The sequence below is a fragment of the Syngnathoides biaculeatus genome, chromosome 9 (assembly GCF_019802595.1).
Source record: "Syngnathoides biaculeatus isolate LvHL_M chromosome 9, ASM1980259v1, whole genome shotgun sequence".
NCBI lineage: Eukaryota > Metazoa > Chordata > Actinopteri > Syngnathiformes > Syngnathidae > Syngnathoides > Syngnathoides biaculeatus.
In genome coordinates, this window is record NC_084648.1 from 17,742,518 (window position 1) to 17,769,310 (window position 26,793).

General features: G+C 44.3%; 1 protein-coding gene and 1 pseudogene across 3 annotated transcripts; both read right to left on the reverse strand.

The window, feature by feature from the left end:
- Positions 1-81: 81 nt before the first annotated feature.
- On the reverse strand, positions 82-26,709 carry LOC133505622 (phosphoinositide 3-kinase regulatory subunit 6). Of its 3 annotated transcripts, none has more exons than XM_061828851.1 (22): positions 26,629-26,709; positions 16,626-16,694; positions 15,518-15,595; positions 12,976-13,080; positions 12,689-12,780; positions 12,526-12,594; positions 11,685-11,817; positions 11,525-11,594; positions 11,254-11,434; positions 10,781-10,922; positions 9,651-9,737; positions 7,390-7,621; positions 6,997-7,272; positions 5,581-5,680; positions 5,339-5,458; positions 4,873-4,980; positions 4,064-4,166; positions 3,922-3,983; positions 3,742-3,832; positions 3,591-3,652; positions 3,402-3,511; positions 82-1,238 (listed from the first exon to the last, which is right to left on the reverse strand). In XM_061828851.1, exons 3-22 carry the CDS (start codon positions 15,573-15,575, stop codon positions 1,082-1,084), a joined length of 2,358 nt encoding a protein of 785 aa, XP_061684835.1. In that variant the 5' UTR covers positions 15,576-15,595; positions 16,626-16,694; positions 26,629-26,709; the 3' UTR covers positions 82-1,081. The 3 variants fall into 3 exon arrangements, with proteins under 3 accessions (XP_061684835.1, XP_061684832.1, XP_061684833.1); XM_061828848.1 differs by having other exon boundaries at positions 12,976-13,083; XM_061828849.1 differs by lacking the exon at positions 26,629-26,709 and adding an exon at positions 17,825-18,184 and having other exon boundaries at positions 12,976-13,083.
- Positions 17,401-17,519, reverse strand: LOC133506836 (5S ribosomal RNA; annotated as a pseudogene).
- Positions 26,710-26,793: the final 84 nt, after the last annotated feature.

Consider the following 26,793-nt stretch of genomic DNA (forward strand, 5'->3'; position numbering starts at 1 on the left):
AAAAAAAAAGACTGTCGCAGAGGTTTACGGAGGTAAAGTATGGCCACAATCGCTTCCATGTACATTCCATAGAGATGACTCATCCTCTTTTTTTTTTTTCAATCACAGTTAATGAATGCGAGTTTGTGTAAAACCAGGGCTCATTTATTTAAATATTGGTATTTGTATTGAATACTATCGGAAAAGATCGATGGATTCCGGCAAAGGTGAACATGTAGACGAACACGCTTCCGCGTTTACGAGCTGTCAAAAACCGTCACTGTTTGGGATTTATTCCTGAAAAAAACAGTTCCAGCAACAAAGTCCAGACTTTTCTACGCTTTCAAACTTTTCCGAGTAATTTTCGACGACTTACTCACCAGATCTGTGTGTAGATCCAGTTGTCCAAGACAAGCGGAAGCGAATGAACAGTCCAATTTCTTATCGGCAAAAACATCGACTCCGGCATTAAATACGGGTCCGCTATGCCAAGTGTCTCTCATTTTTCTACGTACCGTCGTTTATTTTCACCTTATAAATGTCTAACGGTATCTACAAGACATATTTTCGTCTCGTCTCCAACTGACTTAGCATTAAACAATGGCTTGCTAGACCGGCAATACGGCGAGGTAAACAAAAGTCACGTGGTTTTATGACGTAGGTGCACCAGCTCTATGGTTAAAAATGTGTCTTAAAGTCTGGCCTGTCCCGTTCTTCTTAGACTCCAATCAATGATTTCATGTTGCATCATTTCCTTAAAGGGGAACAACGAGGACGTCAACTGACTCATGGAAGAAATTGTGTTCCGCTTTGGAAGTTCACTGGCTTTGAAGACACTTGTCAGTTCAAGACAAAGCAGTTGGGTCAGTTCTGTACGTGGTCCGGCACACTTCATTATGTAGTGCAAATACAATGACACCATTGGTACATTTCCACAAGTCGACGAGATCGCGCAGGTGTACCTAATCAAGAGGCCGGCGAGCGCGTGTCCGATCGATGTCTGCACAATGGGAAGAAACGATAAATAGGACTGGATTTGTTCAGATGATTTCATTGCCAGGCTTTTCCATCCACAGGTCGCCCGCGCGCCTTTACGCAGACGTCAGTCGATGGCGCCGGAAAACGTGTTGACGGGCAGAAAAAGTCCTTTGCTCATGTACTTGCTCAGTCCGCCGTCCTCGTCCCCGCCCAGGTTCAGTTTGGACCTCATACTTTTTTGCACGCAGTATCCAGGATCGAGGCAGGGAAGGATTTCGATGCTGCGGCACACGACAACAAGAGGAAACAGTTGACGCGTGGAATACAAAAATGCACAAGAAAGACTGAATGTAGGGGCGTCGGTTGAAGGTCTACAAAAATAGAGCCATTGGTTGGGGACAGAGAAGTCATCAAGACATTTATAGTCCAAAAATTATAGTCTTTCTTGAATGTTTAAGGAAAGAGTTTAATCTTAGTTGGCTTTTTGAAAGCCACAGCGGAGGAGCACTCTGGAGCTGGAGAGATGAATATGCCCTGCTGTGGAGAGGATCACGCCAATAATACAGTATAATCTATTCCACCTCATCTTTTGACATTGTATGCCAACAACTCCTTCATCTCTGAGCCACTGCATAATCAAAACTATGTATTTCTTAGCCTGCTCACCAAAAATAGCAAGTTTATCAACTGGAGTGATGCGCAGCCGCTGCATATTAACACAACTACAACTGTAGAGATGCTGCTTGATCGCAGGTCCGTTGGGGTCCAAAGCGCTGCGGCCGTCAATGGCCAAGAGTGAAAGCCTTTAAAGGTCCACTGTCATGAAATGCGTGATTTTTAATATGTTATTAATGGGGAAAAAAGGCAGCCGGAATGGACCTGTCTGTTTTTTCACCACACAACATGATTTTGACGTGTACGGCTTTTTGTCACTCCCGCCATGAAAATCCTCTCGAGGGATTTGTTTTCGAGAAGAAGCAGGAAGTCACGTTAGTAGCAGACGCCCATTCTCGCGGTCTCGTCTGTTTCTACTAGTTTTACTCGTACTTGGAAGGTAGCACATTGTTCCTTCGTGTTAGCCAAAATGCCGGCTCGTTGTATTGCTGGATATTGTTCGAACACTCGGGAGGACGGATTCATTCTTCGTACTTTTCAAAAGGACCCGGTTCGTCGTGAAAAATGGATTGCACGGGTGCAAAGGACGAGAGCTTCGTGGGTTCCAAATGACATGTAGGTGTGTATACAGCTACAAAAAAAATAATAGTTTGGGGGTGGGGGATGTAATCCTCCCAAGAATGTAGAAAAAGATTCGTGCATGTAAATCCGGGGTGCTAAATGTGTCGATGTACCCGTCGGCGCTGACTGCGACTTCAGTCGGGTTGGCTCATACATACTGTCTGGGAGTCTGTTGTTAGTTAGAAGTGATCCGCATATCATCTAAATATGGCTCGAAACGTTAAGTTAATATTGCCCCGGTCACTTCACTCGATTGTGAGATGTTCTCTTCTTTGAAAAGAGCTTCCGTGTCCCGCAATAGGCGGCACAGCCTGTTTTCAATGGCGGATGTCGCGGTGTGACGTAATGAACAGACGTTGCGGGCAATATGGCTACCACCTGGATGTCGAATGAGGCTTCCGCAACTTTGTGCATGTATCGCGCGCTCTCCGCTCATATTTATTTTTTTGTATGGACATTGAAGTGAATATATGTATTTTTCATTACAATATCTAGTTTTGAACGTTTATAAGCATAAGACTTGACCTTTAAGTAAAGTACTTGGGAGTACAAGTTGACTTGCGCTGGCCAATGTTGACACTGGGATTTCAATCAGTGAAAGTAATTGATGTTTGCAAAAACGTCACGCTCATTTTCAGCAGTGACAATTTAGCCAGCGACTGGTTTGGAAAAATAACGGTTGAAAATAAAACTGGGATTTCAACCGTAATTAGAATTGCTTTAATCCACAGGGCATTTTCCAGCAAGTCACTCTTTGATTGTGGTCGTCAGCTCTGTGAATATGTTTTTTTTGCATTCTGGGAAAAGATGCACAACCAATACAAACGTTTCTTTGTTCCTGCGTCAATCAAGCTCCTTATCAAGCGCAAATACAGTGAATGCATTCTTATTATTGTGTATTAAGGAAATGTGGCCGTCAAACATTTTCTGTCTGAAATCCAATCGAGGGGGGGGCTCTGGTGCTATGCGGATCCAACATTTTCAGGGCTGCTTTTGCCGCTGAAAATGACCTTTGACGACCTCCTCTGGGGGCACGTGCCCCCCCCCAGACGAGGTCATCAAACTGTCGCTATGTAAAGAAAGGGATGGTGGGTTACTTATTGGTCTTACAGATGACAAATGTTTAGGCCCAAGCAGGCTGATTGACCCAAGGTATTAAATAAGTGATGATTTTGTCATTATTTAAAGGTAACACATTCCCTTTTTACCTCTTAACGTCATTGTAGATCCTTCGACAATCCCTGTCTAATGTAATTCTGAGCGGTGACCAGCTCTCCAGTGAGCACATCTTGATGTTGTTGCTCCTGATTTGAAACTCCTGGAAATGTCAATAATCACAGTTACGGATGTCAAACACAAAAAAATTCCATTAGAAAAAGCCGTGACGAAAAACGCACCACGTTGTTGTTTTTAGCTTTTGCTTGCCACTCCTTCAAGGTGAGCGTCAAACAGTTGAGGTCTACGAGTACGGAGAGGAAACGAAACACGTCTTTAACGACGGGATCAAGTCGAAACATTTGAAGAGGGAACGCTGAGAAAGGAGTAAACCTTCTTTTGCACTCGAGGGAATGGCACTGACGTGGCCTCCTGTTGTCCTCATGGGGAGGCCTCTGTCGCTGTCACGCCCACTCAGTGTCACCTGCGCACATGCAGGAGAAGAAATGAATCACGCGGGTATTACAGTCGTGTAAAAAAATAGATATATGGCAATTCAAACACAAAACTCACTTTTTTATAACTGATGCAGACGAGAGCGTCACATACGTCCACTCCACACTTCTTCTGCTTCTCTGTTTGAGGGGCATTTATGCTGTCAATCATCGTTACTGCACATAAATATGCATCAGTGTGTTTCAGAAACTTAAATGACCTTTCATTGGCCCTGAAGAATGTCTGAGGTCAGGAACGTCCACTTCTAAATGTGTCAGGAAGACATCCTCCACTGGGTCTTTGGTGGCGCTGGAAAAGGTCATCTAAAATAAATCAACAACACAGGCATGAATATTTTTTTTGAACTCCACAGAACCGAAAACAAATTAAAAAAAAAAAAATAAAAACACGCTGAAAGGAGGGCCTTGTCTGAAACTAAGATGAAGATGTAAAATATACTGTAAATAAACTTGTTCGTGCAGTATGATTTCTTTATTTGTAGAAAACCAGAGTAGAGATATACTGTGGAAAGTTTTTTTTCTTAAAGGTCTAGTGTCATGCCTATAAACATTTTAAAATAGATATTGGAATGAAAAATGCACATAATATTATTCATTTCAATGTCCATACACGTCAAAATCATGTTTTGTGGTGAAAAAAAACCATGGGTCCATTCCAGCTGCTGTTTTATCATTAATAACATACTAAAAATCATGCATTTCATGACAGTGGACCTTTAAGAGTGATTTATAATGGCAAGTGGTTAGCACAACCACATCACAGTTTGCATACTCTCCCCTTGCTTGAGTGGGTTTTCTCCGGGTATTCCGGCTCCCGACTACATTCCCAAATCACGCTTTATACGTTCATCGAAGACGCAATCGTCCTTTGGAATGGATGCCACCCTGAGAGGGAGCTTGTCTATGAGTGGCCGTGATTGGCTGGCTGGCAATCCGACCTATCACCCGATAGCACCCGCGACCCAAGTGATGAGGATAAGCGGAACAGAAAAGGAAGGGACCGGAATACCTTGACAAAGTAGATGTTGAAGTACACCGGCTGCTGGCCCATCCGCACGTAGTAGGAAATAACGTCGGACACAAATGGCTCTTTTGGCCTTGATGGATTTGTTTGGTGCTGCAAAGTAAAAAAAAAAATAAAATAAAAAGTGCTTACTTGTGGCAAGTTAAGAACTTATCATGTAAAAATGTATTTATATTGTCTGAAATGGCATGTAACAGTGTTCATCTAAACTGAGCACTTTTGTCCTTTGAAAAGCATGTTGAGGGGTGGCTAATCCTGCAGCTGGTGATTGCAAATAAATCCCCGAAAGACGTTTATACTGGAGATAAAATTGCAGGCCCTTTTCCTCGTTTACATATAAAAGTTAGTTGTCCGACTTTGTATGTTGCCATGCCAACAGCATGTGATGAGAAAAGATCCAACACAGTGCATGCACAGTGTTTCTTTTTTTTTTTTCTTCTTCTTGTCTTACCATTTTAGCTAGTTTTGGGATCATGCAGCCCAAACTGCTGATGTTGCAGTTGTACCACGCGTCCACCGTGCTCAAATATGACCCTAGCGTGCATGAACTCTGTTTGGACTGATGGTTCTCCTTATAAGAAGAAGAGAAGAAGAATTAGCTTAAATGCTTCAAGTGACAAAACAGTAAACATGTTTTCGAGTAGAAAAAAAACCAGGCAGTGCACGTAACTGGGGAGGAGGAAGTTGCTTCACCTTGTCAGAGGAGGTGGCGGTTGCCGCTGCGCAAACAGGGATGTAGTAAAATTGCAGGCCGACTTTCATGGCAAGACAAATTCTGCGGGCTTCCCTTTTCCTGCAACAGAGAGCGAGAAGCGTGAGAAGCGCAAACAATGCTCGTGCCACGCGATGACCTTCTCGACAGAGATCATATAACAGTATTTTTAGTGCTCGCATAACCCATACAAGACATACAATAGACAACATTACTGCAGTTACACTGGGATAATGTCATGAAAATAGTGCTGGAAAAATAATCGTTCAATTTTACTTTTATTTAAGCTATTTACAATACTGCCAAATAAATCTATACAAAAATATATACACTTATTTTGCTTTGTGGTCATTTTAATTCACTTTATTGAATTTCAACTAACATAACGAACTAACTTATGATATAAATACGCACATAAACAAACATCCATCCATCCATTTTTCTGAGCCGCTTATCCCCACGGGGGTCACGGGAATGCTGGAGCCAATCCCAGCTGTCATCGAGCAGGAGGCAGAGTACACCCTGAACTGGCTGCCAGCCAATCGCAGGGCACATAGAGACAGACAACAGCCGCACTCACCATCACACCTAGGGGCAATTAATGTTTCAAGTTTTTAGGGATGTGGGAGGAAACCGGAGTGCCTGTGGAAAACCCACACAGACATGGGGAGAACATGCAAACTCCACAGAGGTGGGGGTGGGATTCGATCCCCGGTCCTCAGGACTGTGAGCCCAACACTCCACCCATAAACAAATAAAATTATCTTTTTGGCCAACATTTTTCGATTTTTGTGTATGATTTTGTAGTCCAAGTAAATTAAGTGGCGGCACGGTGGGTCAGCTGGTAAAGTGTTGGCCTCACAGTTCTGAGGACCCGGGTTCAATCCTGGCCCCGCCTGTGTGGAGTTTGCATGTTCTCCATGTGCCTTGCGTGGGTTTTCTCCGGGCACTCCGGTTTCCTCCCACATCCCAAAAACATGCAACACTAATTGGACACTCTAAATTGCACATAGGTGTGATTGTGAGTGCGGCTGTTTGTCTCAATGTGCCGTGCGATTGGCTGGCACCCAGTTCAAGGTATACCCCGCCTCCTGCCCGTTGACAGCTGGGATAGGCTCCAGCTATCCTCGTGAGGATAAGCAGCAAAGAAAATGGATGGATGGAAGTAAATTAAGCATTAATTTTAAATCGGGATACAAACTGTTGGTGAAGATCACGTGTTCCACCGCCATTCGTTTGGCTACAAGTACAGGTCAGAGTACCTAAGCAAAAACTGAGTATGACATCCTTGTTCAGGCAGAAATGTTGTCACGGATGCAGTGTAAGTATTTCCAGCCGAGTAACTTTGCCGACCTTGGTAACAAACAACGAGCCACTGTACGCCACGAATCCCTCACCTCAGGCAGTAGTAGGCCTTAGCCAGGCGGCCCACCACGCCGTCACCCCCCATGACGACAATCCTGGCGGTAAAAAGCCTGTCCTGTTTGGGGAAGGGCGTCTGGCTGGCATTGCTCCCCGCTCGCCTCTGCAGTATGACCTCTCGTCCTCCTCCCCTGCTGCCAAGCCCCCCTGCGTGACCCTCCGACGTGTCCTGCATCAGCGCCACGCTGTCCTTCACGGACGGTTTCACCTTCATGCCGCCACGCCGGGACAACCTGACTGACTCTTGCTCGCTGTACAGAAAGAACAAAAATATTCAGTCTGTTTCCCTCAAGCATAATAGTTGCGTTCATTTGGGTACAATAGGCTACGCTTGAGCATTTACTTCATGTATAGAACAATTATTTTACCTCTTGCAAGGTTCCCACGATGCACTCACCCGGCCCGAGTCCAGCGAAGCGTCACCGCCGTGGGGCAGATCTCTTTCGATGCCGCTGTCGTTCGACAAGACGGAAAAGCGGGTCTTGTCGGGCGGCAAAAGGTCGCCGAGGGAGTCGCCCAGATCGGGGTCCTCGTGCTCCGGGCCGAGGGAGAAATGCTCCGACGAAGAACTGGATCGCAGCCACTTGGCCACCTCCCTCCCTGTAGATTTTCATGCAGTCGCACGTTAAAAAATCTAATATGAACATGTGAGCGTGAATGATTGTTCCCCTGAATGTGGCCTGCAATTGGCTGGTGACGCGTCAGCTGAGCACGCCGGAGGTTGGCTGCGATTGGATGGAGAAAATGGAAATTTTCTTCTTCTTCTTCTTTGTCTAACCACAGAACTCTGGGATATACAGTAATATATCAAAAATAGGGTAGCTATGTGTATATCATTTGTCATCCCTTGGGGAAAAATACCTTTGGACAATACCTACACTTCATACCCAAACGCCAATGTTTACTCGAAGCTGCGCAACTGCGCATTTGCGCATTTGTCGCACACTCTCAGCGCAGAGGAAAACAGATCCAGCGCTGTCTTTTTTTAAAACAGGGCAGCACACTGCCTCTCACAAAGAGCCCCTGCTCGGCCACACCGGGGCACACACTCTACTTCCTCGTTCACCTGACACCCCCCCCCCCTCCGTTTTAAAGGGATACACTCATAATTACGAACACCAGGGAATAATCGAAGAAAAAGCGGTGAAACTGGATGAGATTTTCTCTTTTTGGAGTAAAAAAAGGTCTGATCTGAAGCCAAAGTGGAAAGTAAAGGATGAGATGGTGTATAATGTTAAAATTTCACCTTAGCACAGCCTGATTGAGGATAGCACAGATGATACATTGCCCAAAAAGCTAATTCTTAAATATAGGAGCCAACATAACATTAACCCTAAAAATGCTTGGGGGCGTCATTCAGCTTTCAACGTGCATTGCGAAAGATTCTGCAAGCAATAATTCAGTTTTACACCAAGAAAAACAGACGGGGAGATCATTGTGGGTTAAAACAAAAAACGAAACAAAGTTGGAAGCGACATTTCAAATTTATAGTTAACAGTTGGCTTGATATGTATTTGTATTGTAATTTTTTTTGTTGTTGTTTGTTGACAATTTCAATGTAAGTTTGCAAAAACACTAAATTGTTCTTAAAAATGTTCTGATGGGAATGCAATCTGACTTCAATGGATGACACTGATTGACCACAGTGCATACATCTGATGTTACTCACAGAGGTCAAAGGGGGCGCTCACGGGTTTAGTGTTTTTGCTCAGATATAAAAAAATTGAGCGAACGTTGCCCACAGCAATATATTGGAATATTGCATATGACCATCTTGGACCAAATACAATTCAGAAATCATGCCTTGAAGCTATCATTACAGAGATGAAAAGAGACCACTGACAAGATTCTTATGCCTAACCCTGGAAAAATGATCCCCAGCCGGGGATGCAAAATGGAAAAAGTCTCTTGTGGGTTTTTTCCATTGTTTCTCGGATGAAATTGCATAATTCACTTCAATTAGTCATCTCAGCTGCAACGTATGTTGACACACAGCATACAGTATGTGACTGGACTGTCTCCAGGCATTGGACCAGACCCCTTATCTTAATTCAGGGCGTATTCTGCTTTAAGTCAGCAAGAGTGATTATTTCGCAAAATATGATCATTTGGAGTCCTTCGACATGGGATCAAAATCAACATTTTTATGGTGCCTTTCTGTGGTTTATCTTTAGATCGGTTTACGATATGAGTTTACAAAGGATGCACCGCATTAGAATATGCGGTCACGCAGCACAAAAAGGCATTTTCAGTTACAACTGTACTTCGCGTTATTCATCGGATTATTTTAGATTCATAGAACATAAAAAACTATAAGTCTTTTTATACAAACATTTACTGTAATTTAATTTAAAATGCTAATAAACGACGGACACCCAGCATCGTACGTTTGTGCTCCTGGCTAAGGATTTCTCGTTGTGTTTATAGCAAAGCTATGATTATTCTCTAAAGAGTTGCAAAAATGTCAGTTTTTATGAAATAAGGGATCAAAACGGTTTAGGGCATCTCCAGGAAATGTTTGAGCATATTTTGACCCCGGTTGAACTGCTCGGACTGTGAGTTAATTCAGTCGAGCCGAAGGCCCCGAACAACTTCCCGGAGACCACCCACAGTACACGGGACCACTCACAGATATCCAGATCCTCCGTCCATAGGTGGAAGCTCATCTCGGGGTTGGGGAGGGGGCAGTCGGAAAGCGGTCCGGAGGAAGCGGCCTCTACACACGGGAAGAGAAATAGACCAAAAGTGACACAATGACACTCAAAACAAAACATCGCAGCTTCCTCACAGCCGAGACGGCAACAGTTTAATCAGGGGGCTCAGCGACGTGACAGCAGTGGAAATGGACTTCAGTGAAAAATGTAAAAAAAAAAAGAAAAGGTCAAATGTTTGATTTCAGATGGTCTGTCAGGGAATTTGATGACAACAAAAACAGTAACAGCGGGAAATACAATGAACGAATATGTTCGGGATTTACATATTTTTTCGTTGTTTATGTTCACCCACCATTATTAGCTGTTTTATGAGCTGTTTTTTGTGGTCGGGCCAAAGCAATAAAAATTATTACCAGGCGTCATTTGGTGGAATCTTGATGTCGTTTGTGAGCTTAAATTCACTGATGCTTTTTTTTTTTGTCCGCAATTCAGATTCCCTGTGTTGTCGGCAGTCTTTGAACGCACCTCATGTGTCATCAAACCAAAGTGAAAGCCGCTTTCCCCCCCAGTGCAGCTACAAATAGCCCACACTGCTGTGATAATTTTACTGCATTCTCTAGTCCCCTTTATCATTATGTTTACATGCAAAAGTGACTTTTAAAATGATTTGTGCTAGTCTGTTATTTGAGGTAGTACACTGAGCAGCAACAAGATGAGATGTTGATTCATTTTGCTATTATTGTTATTCTCCTATCCATTAAAAAAAAAAAAAAAGAAGATACGAAATTGTGATTTTTTTTTTTTTTTTTTTTTTTTGGGAGTGAGCATCCCAAGCAAACAATCGCACATATGGCCGGGGAACTGCAAGGCTTTTCCGACAGTTGTCTTATAGCAACTTAATACAGTGCATTTGGGTTTGTAAAGAACATTTCAGAATCTGTTCTCATGTCGCATACGCGTCTCTGTGGTTCCCGTGGTTGACCTCCGCTCATATCATCGCTGACGATCAGTTAAGCCGTGTGCCTCGCGTCTGTCGCTGAACTGATTGCATCTGCAAAACCCGCGCGGACAAAAACGAGCGAGCGTCCCGTCCCGCATCCCCTACCCGAGTTCACGTCCGTGACCACGTCTGCGTGCAGCTGCTGAAGACGGCTCCTTTGCGCGCCCCCGGCCCGGCCGCGACCTTCTTCCGCACAGCGCTCTGCAGTCGCGATCACATCCTGAAAATGATGCTCGACATCTATATCCTGTTCCAAAACACAGAAATACACGTGGGTGAGCATACACAGGAAGGTAAATACATCCACGCTGGATATTAATAGCAGAGAGGGTAAAGGTCTCAAGTGGGTGTGTATGTCTATTCATGCGTGTGATCAAATGAGGTGTTACTTTAGGCGCGGCGCCAATGGAGAGAAAACCTTCATTGAGGATGTTTTATTTGACACAAGGTGGGGACATCTTCCTTTTCATAACAGTGCTCAGTAACAACAACGTCAAACGACTTTAACTTTAGAGACGTATTAAATTTCCGTCAGCAGGAGAGAAAGCACAAGTAAGCATGAGAGTCGTTGCACTGACTTTTAAGATCTCTGCGAGTTTGGGGCCGTGGCACTGTTCCCCTAAAGCGGCCCGGATGGAGTGCTGGACCACGCTGCGCATGTGATCGAGCGGACTCGAAGCGGATGCCGCCTCGATGTCGGCCAACACGACTTGTGCCAGGGAGGCGGAAAAGACCTCCGGATCAGCCAGAACAAAAACCCTGCACAACAGATCAGACACAATGTTTATGATTCATGTAGTTTTCTGACGTGTTGCATATGAAGTATGCAAAGAATAATTCACGTCATACCTCTCCTGAAAGGGGTAATGCTCATTCTTTAGTCTCTGCTCCGATACCACCGTCCTCTGATAGAGTAGACCTGCAGGGTGAATCCGGACTAGTTCACAATAATCAGCACAAATCCTCTGAAGCTTTGTCTGGTTTCTGCAACAAAAGGACTGACAAATACCTGGAATGAAGCGCTGGGTTTTTATCCTCCCGGTATAGTTGAGCCCAACGGTGCAGTAGGGCTGAGGGTAGGTCAGCAGTCGCTTACAGAAGTCATAAACGCGCTTGTACAGCTCGTCTGGGATGCAGGCTGTCTGTGTTATGGATAAACACGAACGCGTGAACGACGTTTTACAAAGCCAAAATTCAAGCAATCTGCAACCACTGTTAAGATACAATTCCAGGTTTTAGCTCTGGTGTTCCCCAAGCCTCTATTCTCAGCCCCCCCCCCTTTTTTTTTTTTTTTTTTGCTAATAATCAACCTACTCCTTAGGCCTTGCATACCATACAAGCAAAAAAATGTCTTCTACTACATCATTGCCATGGAGATGACACTTTACCCTGTGTTTACTTTCACTTGTATGATGTCCTTTAGTGTTCTGAAAGGTGACCATAAATGCATTATTATTATTTGCGTTAACAAAATCTTTCATCATAAAACTCCGTATTTTAATTGGCAAAAGTTATAATTTCAAGCACTCTCTCCAAAATTCAAGCATTTCTTTTTAATATTAAAGAAACCATTTTTCAAACAGTAAGCTTTTTTTGCTGCAGGATTTTTTGTAGTATTTTAAATTATTTTGTTCGTTATTATTTTAAACATCACATGAACGAATGAACTTGCTGAGCGCAGTCAAATAGCTCAAATAGTTGTGTTCCACGAAGCATAATTATCTGCTCTATTCATTGTGGTAAAGGAACAAACAGTAAAAAAGGTAAACGTGACTTATGCGGTAGCCCGATGGACAGACGGCAAAACGCAGAGACACCAAAAGATCTGAACTTTGCATTAAAAGTTGTACCTGAATGATGGCATACATGAGCGTGTGGAGCAAAGGAATGATGTATTCAACACTGTCCCACCTCACCGCCTTCAAAGAAAAACAGTCATCTCAAAATAAAGCCAACGGGAGTTCAACTTCCCACCAAAATTGAGCGCGACGGGAACTTGTAGCGATCAATCACCTTCTCCAGCTCTTTTATCAGAACCCGCAGCAGGGTCAAGCTGTTGGCGGGACTGTTCTGAACTTTCTTGTGTAGCGTCCATCTTAACATTCCTACACGGGCGTACGGTTCAAAACACAAACTTGTTAAATGTGTCATTAATCTCGTAGGACTGTGTTGAAGTTGAATAGGCTGGCCGACAAACAACGGAACACTCGGCTGACGCCGAAGTGGAACCGGCTGAATGTGCAGTATTACAAGACTGATTGCGTTCCGCATCGCAACTGTAAAAATGAACACAGTGGTACCTTTGTTAAGACAGTCCGGAGACTGGCGGATGTCCGTTTCTCTGGGCAGCACAGCCTGGACGCTGCGGTACAGTTCTTGGTCCGAAAACGTCGGGAAGCAGGCGGCTGCTGATGAAGCGGAGCGGGTAAGGGAACGTGTGACGAAAGAAAATAAACTTTGCTTTGTCGGATGACAAACTCAACAGTCTTTTTGCGGAACTAAATGTGATCCATGACGGCCACGTGCCGACACAAAACGTGATCGTGAGCATTTTACATTAAGCAAAGCAAATTTATTTGTACGGCGCATTTCATACACGAGGTACCTCAATCTGCTTTACATGATTAAAAGCATTTGAAACTTTGGACTCTGCGCTCCACTATTTGACCCGAGTCGGTCGATCTCAGAGCTCTACTGGGTTTTGTATTCTGTAAGCATTCTTTTCATGTATTCAGGACCTAAATTATTTATTGATTTATAGACCAGTAGCCGAACTGTCAAATCTATTCTAAAGCTGACTGGAAGCCAGGCCAGTGCAAGAACTTTAGGATTGGAGTTATACGCTCTGACCTCTTTGTTTTGGTCAGAACGTGAGCTGCAGAATTCTGAATGAGCTGCAGCTGCTGAATACTCTTTTGGGGAGTCCGGTCAGAAGACCATTACAATAGTCAAGTCTACTTCAGATAAAAGCCCGGATGAGCTTTTCCTGGTCTGCTTGAGACATACAAGCCTTCACTCTAGATATGTTCTTCAGCTGGTAGAAGGCAGTTTTTGTGATAGATTTGATATGGTTGTTGAAAGTCAGGTCGGAATCAATCAGAACACCAAGGTTTCAGACTTGGTCTTTGGTTTTTAAAGATACAGAGTCCAGGTGTTTATTAACAGCAATTCTCTTTTCTTTGTCAAAAAAGATTGTCTCAGTTTTGATGAGCTTTAGTGGAAGAAAAATTTGGCTCATCCAGTTATTTATCTGATTTAGTCAATATAATTGTGTGTCATCTGCATATCTACGATAGTCAAAATTAAAGTTTTGAAGAACCACAATACTCGTGTCGTAACCCGACGTGGACTTTGCTATTGAGCGGATGCCATTAAAATTAGAGAAATGTAAAGTAAAGTAAATCCCATTTGGCTCTGGACCTCAGCACGACAAGAACCGAAAGATCGACTCTGAGTGCTTGTTTTGATTCCTCTTTTCAAGAACAGACTCAAAAGGTGCGTTGAACGCGGAAGATACGCGACTCCAGCGTTACAGTATGTCTTGTCAGTCAATGGAAAAGTTAAGATAGAGCATTTTGCTGTTTTTCCATTTTACGCTCACGCGGGTCTCGCTTCTTTTCACATAAGGCAGTAAAAATGTTAAAAAGTGTCTTTGCTATGTGAGTCACTCCAAGTACAGTATCTGTACATTTTCCAGGAGGCGTATGTTTCACTATGACAAACACACTCATCTCAGATCTTTTCTCACGAAAGCAAATGATACATAAATAAATGATAAATGATGCTATCATTTATTGTTTAAAAATATTTCACATCCATTCACGTTTTAAAGAAGTCCCTAAAAACACCTACAAAAATGTTTTAATTTGTATTTTTGTTTAATAACCGTAGTATTTTACTTTAGAAAAAGATGCAGTAATCATAGTGAATTCTATGAGCATTGTGCTGCTCATTCTAGTGTGTGCACAATGTCCACCGGGGGCAGTATAAACACACACGGCCATACTACAAGTGGATATGATCGTGTGTAAGCTTTGGGGCGTTTTCTGCGGAGGATAAAGAAAATACGCCAGTGAGTGTTGTTGTGTGCACTGTCTATGTGTGTTGCCACCATTTGTGATCAATTATGGATTTCGCAAGGTTAGAAATCCCTACGCCGTCGGCGGTGTTTTGAATTTCCTCCGAGAATTATAGATAGCGTGAATTCACGAGACGACGTTAAAGTAGTTTGGTGAAATTTTCTTTGTTTTGTGTTTCATTTTAAAGTAAAGAAATGTGGACTGGCAAGAAACAGCTTGAAGCACCTTCCATCCATCCATCCATCCATTTTCTTCACCGCTATCCTCACAAGAATCGCGGGAGTGCTGGAGCCTATCCCAGCTGTCACCGGGCAGGAGGCGGGGTTACACTCTGAACTGTTTGCCAACCAATCGCAAGGCACATGGAGACAGTCACACTTACAATCACACCTATGGGCAATTTAGAGTCTCCAATGAATCTTGCATATTTTTGGGATGCGGGAGGAAACCGGAGTGCCTGGAGAAAACCCACGCCACACAGGCGGGGCCAGGATCGAACACGGGTCCTCGGAACTGTGAGGCCAACCCTTTACCAGCTGTCACACCGTGCCGCCACTTGAAGCACTTACAGCTCTTATCTCAAATTTTTGCTTGCAACTCAAAGCAAAAAATAAAATAAAATTTACCTCGTGATGCCTCTTAGTGGAAAAAAAGTTGTAAGTCGGGTTCACCCGTAAGTCGAAGTACCACACAGTACTTAATCGCCCCAATCAAGTTTAATCCATCGGTCCCCGGCACACTACACCTCGTAAACGTTTCTTACCTTTGGACTCCATGTTGAAGCCCCCGCCCATGTTATCCCGAAGAGCCTGGCAGCTCATGGCGCACACGCATCGTGTCTCTGGGAAGGAGGCGTCACAGAGACGACGACGACGACGACAAGACCGGCAGGAAGTTCCGTGCGGATTGTCACACCGTCGACAGAAAACACAGAGTCAACACAGAAGACACTTTGCAGGTGTTAAATGATCTCAGTCATTTCTGCGTGATCACACGAGTGACAGCGCATGATGAAACGTATTTTAATACGTCCAGTATTGTCCGATGTGTTATTTTCGGCGATGTATTACATTTTTTTTTGCAATTGTTCATGTAAGCGATATTTTCAGATATTTTCAAATGATCTACAAACAAATGACTGCGAAAAAAATATAAATAACTTAAATAAAATACAGTTTAAAAGTAGGACAGTCAATATTAAATGAAATAAAAATTGAAATAAACAAAAGAGCTTCGCATATTATACTTGAGTATTTGGCAATTGTGCATTTGTATGTGAGAAATGGATTTTGTAATCATGTTTAAATCTGGTCTTGTGTATTTCTAAGGAAAATATTATAGTATGTATACACTTACTGTAACTAATTTAGATTACAATCTTCATTTTTTTTTTTCAAATTCAAATTTTAGTTTGATTCATTGTAATCCGTGGATGTCTGAAATACATACATTTAAGACATTTTCACTTTTTCCATGATAAAATTCAGGGACTTTTCACGCATTTTCAGACTTTTCAAATCGAGCAGCTGTTGTAAACGTACATGCATATAATAAAAATTATCAAACGTTGCAACGAGCTCAATCAATTTTGAAATGGATTTTGCTGATTCCCAAAATCTCGGGATTTCTGTGCCACCGACGGTGAATTTTAGACGGCGAATTGTAGCCGGTTGAATTTCCGACAGCGAATTGTAACCAGTTGAATCGTTAACATCGAAAAGTTACACCAGCTATTGAAAATGTGATCACGTTTCAAATTCAAATCCCGCGTGGCGCGTATTTCCCGAACGTCCGCGCGAAACGGGGAGAACACGGGCCAGGACGGACTCTCTCGAACGCGAAGGGGGGAAAAAAAAACCCGACAAACTCACCACGCCGACGTCACGCAGCCCTCGCACGTCCGCACGCTCTTCTCTCCGTGAGAAAACTGCTCCTGTCAACTTGTGTGTGAGACACAGTTGGAGGGGGGGGGGGCAGAGAGACAGAGAGAGAGAGAGAGAGAAAAAGAGAAACAAAGAGAGAGAGAGAGAGAAGAGAGAGAGAGAGAGAGAGAGAGAGAGAGAGAGAGAGAGAGAGAGAGGGGTGGCTTGAGGTTACAAGGTCTCACGCAGTTATTATACCGTAAATGTACCTGCAGGTGTTTTTGAGAGTTTGCGCTCGTGTTTGTGGTGCGTGTTGTCTATTACATTTGCTTCTGTTCTCCTTCAAAATAAGATAACCGTCATGATCTGCTTTTGTTTTGGTGATTTTAATGTACGTTTCTTTCTCCTTCTGCCCTGTTCCTCGCGCAGGCCAATCACTAGCCGCCCGTTCCGCGTCCGAGCGTGCCTCGTCGTTTTGCGGATTTCGTGTCGGGTTGCCCGGCTTCTTTCGGTCTCAGTCAGTTTATTGTCACTGTTAGTCAAGTTTCCCTCGTCACGTCACGTTGCTCGCTTCGTGTCGCGGGGGGAGCCTGCCCCACGTTCTCAGGGTAGCGTGGCCGCAAGCCTGACCAAATCTGAATCTTCTTCTTCTTTTCCTTTCGGCTTGTCCAGTTAGGGGTCGCCACAGCGCGTCATCTCAGATGAACGCGGATTTGTTGTTTGTTTTGTTTTAGGCCGGATTCCCTTCCCGACGCGACCCCTCTGCGTTTTAGCCGGGGAGAGAAGCTTACAGCACCTGGTATTCCCAGGCGGTCTCACGTCCAAGTACTCACCGGAGCCAAACCCGCTTAGCTTCCGAGATCTGACGAGATCGGGCGTTGTCATGGTAGCGCGGCCGTAAGCTCTGCCTCCGCAATCACACCACGAAAACCTCCATCTATGAAGCCGACAAAATCGCCCACCCCTGGTCAGGTTTCGCTAGTTCCTGTAAACCTAGCACCACTCATATTAAACCCACTTTCCAAGGCGCCCCTTTTTTTCCGGTCACGGGCCCGCCGTGCGCATTGCGAGGGCTTAGTGGACCGGATTTAGCCCTGATCCCAGTAAGACAAGCAGCAGGCAAGTACGCTGCCTCAGCAGCTCAACACCGACCACAAGCATCCGCCCGCCTCCAAAATCTTTTACTCCCTCTGCGGTTCATATTTTACCTTTCGCTTTCGACGCACCGCTTCACGCGAGGCGGCCGATATCGGCGTCACTGCTTGGTCTCGTCTTGCACGGACGGGCGTCTCGCCCGGGATGAAAACAAAAATTGGGAAAATTCAACCTTGCAATAAACCACCAATAAAGTCAGAATTGAACAAGTCAGACAGACATGCAGTAAAAATGCAAGAATAAAGTCGGAATTTTGCAAAAAGTCATGATGTTGAGAGAACATTGTTTTCCTTTCGGCTTGTCCCGTTAGGGGTCGCCACAGTGTGTCATCTTTTTCCATCTAAGCCTACCTCGTGCGTCTTCTTCTCTAGCACCCACTGTCCTCATGTCTTCCCCTCACCACATCCGTCAACCTTTCCTTTGGTCTTCCTCTCTCTCGCTCTTTTGACTGGCAGCTCCATCCTCAGACTCTCTCGCCTCTGGACGTGTCCAAACCATCTAACCTCGTCTCCAAAACATCCAACTTTGGCTGTCCCTCTAATGAACTGATTTCTAATCCTATCCAACCTTTTCACTCTGAGCGAGAACCTCAACATCTTCATTTCTGCCACTTCCAGTTCTGCTTCCTGTTGCCACCGTCTGTAATCCGTGCATCACGGCCGGCCTCAGCGCTGTTTTGGAAACTTTTCCCTTCATCCTAGCCGAGACTCTTCTGTCACATCGAACACCAGACACCTTCCGCCAACTGTTCCACCCCGCTTGGACCCGATTCTTCACTTCCTTACCACACTCACTATTGCTCTGTATTGTTGACCCCAAGTATTTGAAGTCATCCACCTTCGCCATCTCATCTCCACTCTTCCTCCTCCACTCCTCTCATTCACACACATATATTCTGTTTTACTTCAGCTAATATTGAGACAACAAGTACAAAATCATAATATCACAAGATTAAAGCTGCAAATCATTACATTTTACAAGAATAACTTTCTGATATTAGGAGAAGATTTTGAATGAATGAATTTTCTTATAAAACATTCATTCATCCATCTTTCAAATTAAGAAGGATGAAGGTGAAAATACATTTGTAATCAAACCTGTCAAATCATGGCAGAATAAAGTTTCATGGTGTAAAACCAATCTGAGAATAAAATTAACAAAAATGAAGGCAAATTATGATGAAACTGGGAAGTGACGAGTACTCCTTCGTAGAGTTACAGTAAGTTGTTGAGTTTTGTGACTAAAATGGCCACTCAATGAGCTTTTGTTCTCGCAAGAAGACAACGGTTTCTTCCTGCTTGTAATTTATGTTCCGGGAAGCCCCGACACTTTTTCGCAGTGGTTTCGACGACGTAAAGGGGCGGGCACAACATACGGCTGCGTATCATCGACTTTCAAGGCTGTCATCGTATGCCTTCGCGCATCCATTCTGCTCCGCCGAGGAGGCTGCAGAAGGGTGCAGTCTAACCTTGTGCGGACTGCCGGGGCCGACACGTATACAACACTTCCTCTGTCTGAATGAGTGGGCGGATGACGACGGCGACGAGGAGAAGGAGGAGGAGGAAAAACATCTTATAAATAGATTCCTGACTGAAAAACACAAATAGACCTTGAGAATTTGTTTATGAACGGAATTAGACATTTCTGTCTGGTGGCTATTCTACCTGTGTCGGCCAAATGTGAGTTTAAGCAATACGTACGGTGTCCAGTCTGATTTTTCCAAATTCCATTTTCTTTGGCCACACAAGAAAAAAAAAAAAAAAAATTTCTCCAGAGGTAACGATTGTGTTCCTTGTTGCCGATATCCATAGTAATGGCCTTTCTTGTCAGAATAGGTGTCACAAAACCCCCACAGAAAAAAAAAAAATAACATACCGAGTACATGTGTGGTCATTATTTCTTTAACAGACAACAGGTGCTCCTGGTTCGAACAGTTCTGATGATTAGATGTTCTTGTTCTATCTCCTGTTAAGCGGCTGCTGCGTCAACTAAAGCAGAGCAAAGCATTTCTTTGTTGGAACCAGGTGTATGATAATTATATTAACAATTATTCCTACAAACTACCTCTATGATTCTGAGAATGTTTTTTTGTTTTTTTTCCCAAAAAAATGTTAGTAAAATGGCAACACGGTGGATCAGCTGGTAAAGCGTTGGCCTCACAGTTCTGAGATCCTGGGTTCAACCTTGCCCCACCTGTGTGGAGTTTACATGTTCTCCCTGTGCCTGCGTCGGTTTTCCCCGGGCACTCCGGTTTCCTCCCACATCCCAAAAAGATGGAACATTAATTGGACACTCTAAATTGCCCCTAGGTGTGATTGTCAGTGCGACTGTTGTTTGTCTCCATGTGCCCTGCGATTGGCTGGCAACCAGTTCAGGGTGTACCCCCGCCTCCTGCCCGTGGACAGCTGGGATAGGCTCCAGCACTCCCCGCAACCCTCGTGAGGATAAGCGGTTAAGATGGATGGATGTTGGTAAAATTTTAATTTGCACTTTCAGCTGAATCTCTATGTGCGGGCAACACACACAACCCTGACAAGGAATGTGTACAGATTGGAGCGGAATTAAAACAACAACATCTATTTTTAAAAGTAGATCATACAGTAGTCCGGTTTTCCTAATATGTCATCCACCGAGTTGGTGCGTAACCCGCTCATTCGCTTCTGTTGGCGGATTATTTACAGATGAAGCGATTCAGTTCCTGCTGTGCCCGCACGGCCACTCGCCCGCCCGCCGCTGACGGTCGCCGCCAGTCGCCGTACGTGTGGCGACGGGCGAACGGGGCCGGGAACAATGCGGCCCAATAGAAAACAGGAGCGCCCGTTTCCGTTCAGCCGTGCTTAACACGCCTCGGAAAACAGGAAGGAGCTGACAGCCAAGCGTGGAAGTGCGCTCGCGGAGCCGAGGGTGGAAATCCCCGAATGAGGATCGCGTTGGAAAATATTGAGGGAGTCCAACTGTACACGAATACCCGTACTCTTTGTAGTACTGTGTGTACGGGTGAGTGAGTGCAAATGTGTGAGAACTGGGTCAAATTTACATTTGGGTGACGATTTAGCCTATCGTGTTCAAAAGTTTTTAATTGAAACAATCTCATGCAACATTATCGACATAGACAATTGGGAGGGTTTTTGAAATGTTATTTTATAATTAATTTAAAAAATAAAAATGGGAAAATAAGACCACAGATGAAAAAAAAAAATCTGCTATTTTTGTGGTTAAAAAAATAAATTAAATAAATTAAAATGAAATTAAATTAAGTAATTTCCTTCACCTCATGAAAGAACCCCAAAAAGTAAAGGTACAAATTACACCATCTTGGAATCAGAACATTTTGCTTTTTTTTCTCTACACAATATTTTTTTCTGGCGAAATACTGCGTTCACCTCGGTAGCAACATCTTTATAGATGCCAAGACATAACGCCGCTTTTATATGGTAAAACCAGCAAAATATTAACTTTTTCGGGCAAATCACACATTTATTTGTGGAAATGTGAATGTTTGTTTGAGGTTGTTCATACTAACACTTGCCAATTGTCCATGGGCGTCACTGTCGGGAGGGATTTAATGCCACAAATCCACATTAGCCGCGGTCTTGTGCTAGCAAAGTGGCGCTGGTGTTGCTGGAAATAGAAAGTTATGAATTTTCTGCAAAGTTCTTAAGACCAGATCAGTAAAACTGTTGCCATGGTCACCAGTGCTGTAGTACAGCAGTGGCATTTAGAAACATTTATTTATGTAATGATTTTTAGGAACAAAAGTCAAAGAATGCAGCAAGACAGACATGCACACACAAAATACACAACAACACTGCATGATTACATGTAAATAAAAGACTGTAATTACAGTATTGGTGCTGTAGAAGATAAAAATTACATTTATGGCTATAATATAGACCAGCGGTGTCAAACATACGGCCCGCGGGCCGGATCCGGACCGTCTGGTGGTTTGGTACGGCCCGGGGAAGAAAGCTGCATTGTATAAAAAAAATATGAATTTTCTTTAAAATTTGTAGTTCTTGTATTATCCGCTGGGGGGGGCGCAGTGTTTTAGTACGTGCAGACAACATGAAAGCAACACTGCGGCGGAACTAGGACCACCTTGACCTGGTAAAATTGAACGTTTGTACAGCGTCTATTGGGGACAATTGCATTATCTACTTTTCCGTTTGCCTCGTACCCTCATCAGCAAAATGTCTTTGTCAAAAAGGAGAAAAGTAGACACAGAGTGTCGGACTTTTCAAGAAAAATGGACATGTTCTTATATGGTCACGGAGGTGAATGGGAAACCAGTGTGCCTGGTGTGCCAGCAGCAAGTCTCGGTGCTTAAAGAATACAATATTCGGCGCCATTACGAAACTCAGCATGGTGAAAAATACAACAGTTTGCACGGAGAATTGAGAAAACAGAAGGGAAATGAAATGATGGCGCGTCTGAAGAAACAGCAAAACGTCTGTTTTCACCCGGAGCCGAGAAGGCAGCGATGCTGCGGTGAAAGCCGGCTACCTAATAGCGAGCCAAATAGCAACGGCATCAAAGCCGTACAGTGATGGAGAGTTCATCAAAAACCGCTTGCTGACGGCTGCTGAAATTGTGTGTCCTGAGAAGCGACATGCTTTCGCCAATATAAGCTCGACAAGAAATACCGCGGCAGACAGGATTTCGGAACTCTCTGCAGATTTGGACCACCAACTAAAACGCAAAGTGGGGTCATTTGTGGCATTTTCTGTTGCGATCGATGAGAGTACTGATATGACGGACGTCGCTCAACTGGCCATATTCATTCGTGGAGTTGACAAGACTTTGAATGTCACCGAGGAGTTTCTCCAGCTGGTGCCGACGATCGACACCACGACAGCTGAGGACATTTTCAGCTCCGTCGTCGGAGCGCTGGACAGAGTCGGAGTGGACCGGTCGCGCGCCGTAAGCCTGGCTACTGATGGTGCGCCGTCAATGATTCTTTTTTTGCTTAAAATGTATGCTTTAGTAGTAGAGTACGCTCGGCTGGGAGTGCATTGCATATATATATATATATATATATATATATATATATATATTATTGGAACAATCTCACTGGTGCAGCAGATATGATTCTGTCCAGATTTGCAGCAGTTCACTGCAGTCTCATTTCGAGCTCATCTCTTTGAGCGCACTTTAACGCTTACAGATTCATTTTTTTTTTTCTTTCTTTCTTCTTGTTCCACATTTTCTGAGGTCGCCTTGTCAAGTGACTAAGCGGCGGTCATCTGACTGACTGCTCAAAAGAATCATGAACACAGTTCGGGCCCACAGCAACACCCGGTCTCGGCGTCCCTCGTGCCCGGCAAAGCGTCATTTGACAAGGAATGCATGCAGCGTGTGATTTAGTGCTGTGTCATATGGACAAAATATTGTATCCTAATTTAGGTAATTTCCTACAACGCTAACTATTTTTCCCTCAAACTGCATGAAATCTATGCCGGGTTTTTTTTAGCGGTAAGCACATCCGCCTCACAACTCAAAGTCTGTGGGTTTGGATCCGGGCTGACAGTTTGGATCCTTTTCGTCCAGATGCCGCTCTGCTTTTGTGCGACGCTTCTGATGGATGAACTTTCTCCTCCCGATTTCATATCAGCGCCTTTTCAACTAGATCTTATTGTTCGATTCTTCAGGCAAAATCTGCAATGTCAGTTCACCCAATCCGGGAGTCGCAGCTCGGAATTCGGTCCGATCATCCCTGACGACGGTCTCGCCTTGGCTTTTCACGCCTTCTTCGTCTTCTGAGCTTCTTGTGTTGGCGGCTGCCCGCGTGCCGCTTGTCAACCACCAAGACGTTTGCTCAATGGCTCTGGGAAGTTTTTGCACCAGAAATCCCGTCTGGTTGGGCAGCCTGTGGCCTCCATGTTGTCTTTCAGAGCAACCTTTTCCAGCTACTAGTAGTTACTCCTCTACTGTGTTACCGCAGGGCCTTCTATTTTCATCTCCCCTCGGATATATGTTGTTTCCATCTCAGAATGCGCTTCAGCCATCGCTCCAAAATACGTCCAAAAATAAAAAATGGTGCAAAACTGTCGACAAGCTGTTTGCCCTGCAGCCTTGCTCCTGCAAATTTCACGTGTTCACAAGTGAGGCACGTGGAGCTGTGGCATATTTTCTTTTAAGAAAACACTTCGACTGATAAAAATGCTACAATCACCCACCGGAACTTTTAACCAAGCTGCTTCAGACTTGAACTCGGACTCTAAAACTCCAATTTTAACTCCAAAACTCCGTTTGCCATTAGTGTTGACAGTATCGATTGATCTGTAAATTAGAATTGAATCGTTACCCCCTGTATTATTTCAAAATCGAGCAACATTATGGTCCAAGGAATGAAAAATCCAACGTGATTGTTTGAAAATATCTGTTGACGGGGCGGCACGGTGGCTCAGCTGGTAAAGCGTTGGCCTCACAGTTCTGAAGTCCCGGGCTAAATCCCGGACTCGCCTGTGTGGAGTTTCCATGTTCTCCTCGTGCCTGCGTGGGTTTTCTCCGGGCAGTCGGGTTTCCTCCCAAATCCCCAAAACATGCAACATTAATTGGACACTCTAAATTGTCCGTAGGTGTGATTGTGAGTGCGACTGTTGTCTGTCTCGATGCGCCCTGCGATTGGGTGGCAACCGGTTCAGGGTGTACCCCGCCTCCTGCCCGTTCACAGCTCGGATAGGCTCCAGCACTCCCCGCGACCCTTGTGAGGATAAGCGGCAAAGAAAATGGATGGACGGAGGGCTTACTTTATCCGGGATCCCTCGCCATACTGTGGCCTAAGGTCCTGTAGAAACCCAGGTCTGTTTTGAACTCAAAATCCACGCTGGTTGGGATCCTCCACCTTGTTTCTCGCTAACTGCTAGCTGGCTAACTGGCTAGCTCTTGGTCGTCATCCACTCCAATGTTATGAACGACTCTTGCACAACTTTTTCCATTCATTCGGTCACAGTTGCCGTCTTCCTGGAACACGCGTGAAGCTCCTTAGAACACACGTCACATGCCTCCCTCCACGCAGACAATCAACTCATCGGATGGTCACGGGTATTTGCCTCCGTGACCCACGTTTAGCTGCAGGACTTGGTGGCTACTTGACAGTTGCACGTAAGCGCACACGGCGTGCGTCACAATGCCATCAACCGCCGACAAAGGCTGAAGTTCAGACAATATTTTATAACCACATACAATCGCATTTATAGCTCTTGCGTGAATAAAATAAGGAGTGCGCACTCTTGTTATGATTTGCCCCCGTCTCCCTGAGCGCCTTTGATCAAATTTGATGTACAGCTTTTCAAAGTGTCTTTATTTAACCAGCGGTTCCAGTGAAGGATCGCTGGCAAATAAACACCACCCGGGATGCCCCTTCGAGCCAACAGGAAGACGGACAATAAAACGAGGAAGCGGGAGGAAACGCTGCTGCGCTTTTACATTTTAAGAGACACAACAGACCACGCGGCTGTTTCAATCACATCTGGCACTCTTATCAAAAACATCTTTATTATCTCAGGAGGGAAAACATATCAACAAGCGTCCCTTGCGTCTTCCTGTGTAATGTCAGGCTTCAAATGGAGGATTTTCCCAACTTTTCCTCATTTTTCATTTCCAAACTGCTTATCCTGTTGAGGGTCCTGAATAGTCTATGCCAGTATTAGGCAAAAGGATTTACCATTCACTGAGATGTATAAACTCCTCTCACCTCCTCAGTACAGCACTAACATTAAGTACTCCTTGCAGAGGATGAAGAGCACATACAATAAATTTAAATAACATCGTGGGCTGTGTCAAAATCATTTTTAGTACGTGCAGAGTCGGCTCAAAATTGGACACTAGACCACAAATAGATCACAACCCAGATTTGGATACCACTAGGACTCACAGTTACTAAACTGTACCACATACTATAATAATAACATCAGCAGTATGTAAGAAAATTATAAAAATCATATTTATGTGGGCGGCACGGTGGATCAGCTGGTAAAGCGTAGGCCTCACAGTTCTGAGGACCTGCGTTTGATCCCAGCCCCCCCTGTGTGGAGTTTGCATGTTCTCCCCGTGCCTGTGTGGGTTTCCTCCCACATCCCAAAAACATGCAACATTAACTGGACCTTCTAAATTGCCCCTAGGTGTGATTGGGAGTGCGACTGTTTGTCTCGATGTGCCCTGCGATTGGCTGGCAACCAGTTCATGGTGTACCCCGCCTCCTGCCCGTTGACAGCTGGACTAGGCTCCGGCACTCCCGCGACCCTCGTGAGGATAAGCGGCTAAGAAAATGGACGAATAGATAATATTTATGTGCTCCAAAAATTACTGAGTAAAAAAGAACCTTTATGCTTGCTTTCTGATCTACCCTTTGCCCGCCTTACTATTTTTGGATCGCTGCAGTTTCTTCATTAAAAAAAAAATACATATTTTGTATACACTTAAATGGATAAACCCAATGATATGCACCCCCCCCCCATATGACTTTGTTCCTGAGGCTGCTCTAAAAATAGTAAACAATGTAACACAAGTTCAAGAGACCTGCATGACACTTTCTTTAAGTGTATGCAAACGTTTTGAGATATTTACTGTATTAGTACAGCTGATATTGGACATTGCTTGAAAAACACAAGCTTGAAAATTGAGATGTAGTAAAAAGTAGCGTAACTAAAAAAATATATAACACAAAAAAAGTTGCCTTTTCCGTAGCTAGCATAGACACACACACACACACACACACACAAGAAGAAGTTGTCCAACACCTGCTCGCTCCACTCATAGAAAAATTTTTCAGAGCAGCTAAACCACAAAATACAAACAAAACACACATATCCAAACACGTCAACTGTGTTTTATATGAAACAAAATTTCGCCTTACTGGAATGAAGACGACGACGACGACGGCCGTCAACTTTTGACGGCTGCTACATTTTCCTCAGCAACAGTGGGGAGGTTTGACCACGCCCATGGAAACGGCCGACCAATAGCGAGGCCGATAAACGCGCACACTTGGCGACCAATGAAAACGCTTGTCAAATTAAAG

Bases quoted from the DNA above. Each gene is read 5' to 3' on its own strand.
- LOC133505622 (XM_061828848.1), bottom strand. From the start codon at position 15,575: ATGAGCTGCCAGGCTCTTCGGGATAACATGGGCGGGGGCTTCAACATG. The intron at 5,459-5,580 runs GTGAAGCAACTT...TCTTCTTATAAG, and splicing joins CCGCCACCTCCTCTGACAAG to GAGAACCATCAGTCCAAACA. The intron at 1,239-3,401 runs GTAAAAAGGGAA...CGTGTGCCGCAG, and splicing joins ATCTACAATGACGTTAAGAG to CATCGAAATCCTTCCCTGCC.